Source organism: Peromyscus eremicus, chromosome 10 (assembly GCF_949786415.1).
Source record: "Peromyscus eremicus chromosome 10, PerEre_H2_v1, whole genome shotgun sequence".
Taxonomy (NCBI): Eukaryota; Metazoa; Chordata; class Mammalia; order Rodentia; family Cricetidae; genus Peromyscus; species Peromyscus eremicus.
The window spans coordinates 92695241-92697323 of NC_081426.1; the positions used below are offsets into that span (position 1 = coordinate 92695241).

The following is a 2083-nucleotide window of genomic DNA, read 5'->3' on the forward strand; positions in this document are numbered from 1 at the left end:
AGTCATCCTTCAAAGCTAGAGGCTTCTCTGGCTGTGCAGCAGAGGGTGTTGCACACCAAGCAGATTTGTGCTTCCCTCTGAAAGCTATGAAAGGCCCTATAGAGCCTGAGAATTTCAGCAACAGATGCCAATCTAAGTATGATAAGAAAATAAAACATTTTAAAATCACTGCACAAAATGCATATATTTGTGTATTTGCATATACCTATCAAATTTAGAAGTAAAAAAATTTTTATTTTAAAAACCATTTTCTCACAGGAAACCCCAGTATCACCTGTTATCATTTTACATTAATTGGAAGTAATCTTAATCATTTAGTTGTCATTGAGGATTCATTGGGTCTTACTCCTTCAAGTCCTCTTCACTCTTTTATTGACTTCAGAGCAGTGGTTTTCAATCTTCCAATGCTGTGACCCTCTAATACAGGTCCTCATGTTGTGTTGACCCCCAACAATAAAATTACTTTGTTGCTACTTCATAACTGTAATTTTGTTACTGTTATGAATCATAATGTAAATATCTGATATACTTATCTGTTGGGTTACCTACTATGTGACCCGCGGGTTGGTAACTGCTATTCTACATCTACAAAATGCTTCTGCAGAGGACACAGTGTCCATTCCTTTATGGGAGCTGGATGGGCAAGATACCTGGAACTACTAGGAGCTCTTCTGGAGGGACAGATTAACTCTAGATTATCTATGTGTCTTCCTGCCTCCTCCTTGGTTCACTCAGTATGAACTGAATATTTGTGGCTTAGGTTAGAGATTTCCACCCAGGATTTGATTAGCAGACAGGAGACAAATGGGTATTTGTCAGCCTCCAAACGGAAAATGATGATGAACCAAAGTGGTAATTGTAGCAAGTTGAAGAAAAACACTTTGTGTAGAGATGTGGTAGAGTTAAGGGAACCAGCAGGGAAGGAGAGGCACTTGGGGAAGTTACCTCCTACAGGTTTAGGGGGACCAGAAAGAATAGCATGGCGGGATGCAGGGAAAAGATTTTCCAGCAGCCGTGGCCAACACTAGAAGCATGGTTGAACAAACTGTAGAAGGGGGAAAACTCAACCTCAGCCTCCTATAACCCACAGAAATCAAAGGATCCCAAGTGGTAGTCACCAAAGGGTCATTTCTCAAAGCCAGAACCAAGAGGAGTGGAGATTCCACCTGGCGGAACTGAGAAGGGTCCCCTAGCAGAGTAAGCAGATCAAGCACAGGTTCAGCACGAGGAGATACCAAGGCTTAGGTGGGATTCTAAAGACAGTCGCAGGGTCTGCTGACTAGCCTCTCGGAGTCAGCTGTTTCACATAAGCCAATATGAATAAGCCAATGAGATTGTGATACCTAGAAAAATGAAGCAGAAAGAAGGTAAGGCTGAGAGAAAACCTGGGTCGGTACTCAGTCCTTCACTAAGGACAGCTCCCGGATGGAGTTATTTGGCGCAGGGAACTTAGGAGCCGTGCCTTTGGAAGTTTATTTGGCTCTTTCTTCGTTGCAGTGACCTACAGTGTGTGTGCCAGCGGGCACAAAGTCACCCGGAGAGCAGACTGTGACACTGCGCATCCAGCACTCCCAGCTTCCAGTCCCTGAATCAGAAAAGTAATTCAACTGTAAAACCCTTTCTTCAGAACGCTCAGCTTCCAGCATTCTCTGTTGGCAGAGCTCTCCTTAGACCTTCAGCAAGTGTGAGTGCAGACTGCACATCCGGGGCTCTGTTACTAGGGAAGAGAAGATGGCGATGGCCTCAGCAACTGTGGTGGTTCCCGCAGAGTGGATCAAGAACTGGGAGAAATCTGGGAGAGGCGAGTTTTTGCGTTTATGCCGGATTCTCAGTGAAAGCAAAAGCCGTGATACTTTGGCTTGTAGAGATTTCCAACAAGCTCTCTATGAATTGTCAGACCATGTCATTAAAGGAACTTTAAAGCCTGAACAGGCATCAAATGTTCTTAGTGACATCAGTGAATTTCGTGAAGATATCCCGCTTATTCTTGCTGATATATTCTGCATATTAGACATTGAGACGAATTGTTTAGAAGAAAAAAGCAAGAGAGATCACTTTACACAATTGGTATTAGCATGTTTAT

The 2083-nt window shown here is 43.4% G+C and overlaps 1 protein-coding gene across 1 annotated transcript in view; it reads left to right on the top strand.

Moving 5' to 3' along the window:
* The first annotated feature begins 1501 nt into the window (after positions 1 to 1501).
* LOC131920458 (THO complex subunit 2-like) overlaps positions 1502 to 2083 on the top strand; it is a 4821-nt gene continuing 4239 nt past the window's right edge. The window contains exon 1 of the mRNA XM_059274785.1: positions 1502 to 2077. Within this exon, the coding sequence (XP_059130768.1) occupies positions 1732 to 2077 (346 nt within the window). The 5' untranslated portion in view covers positions 1502 to 1731. The remainder of the gene's footprint in view (positions 2078 to 2083) is intronic.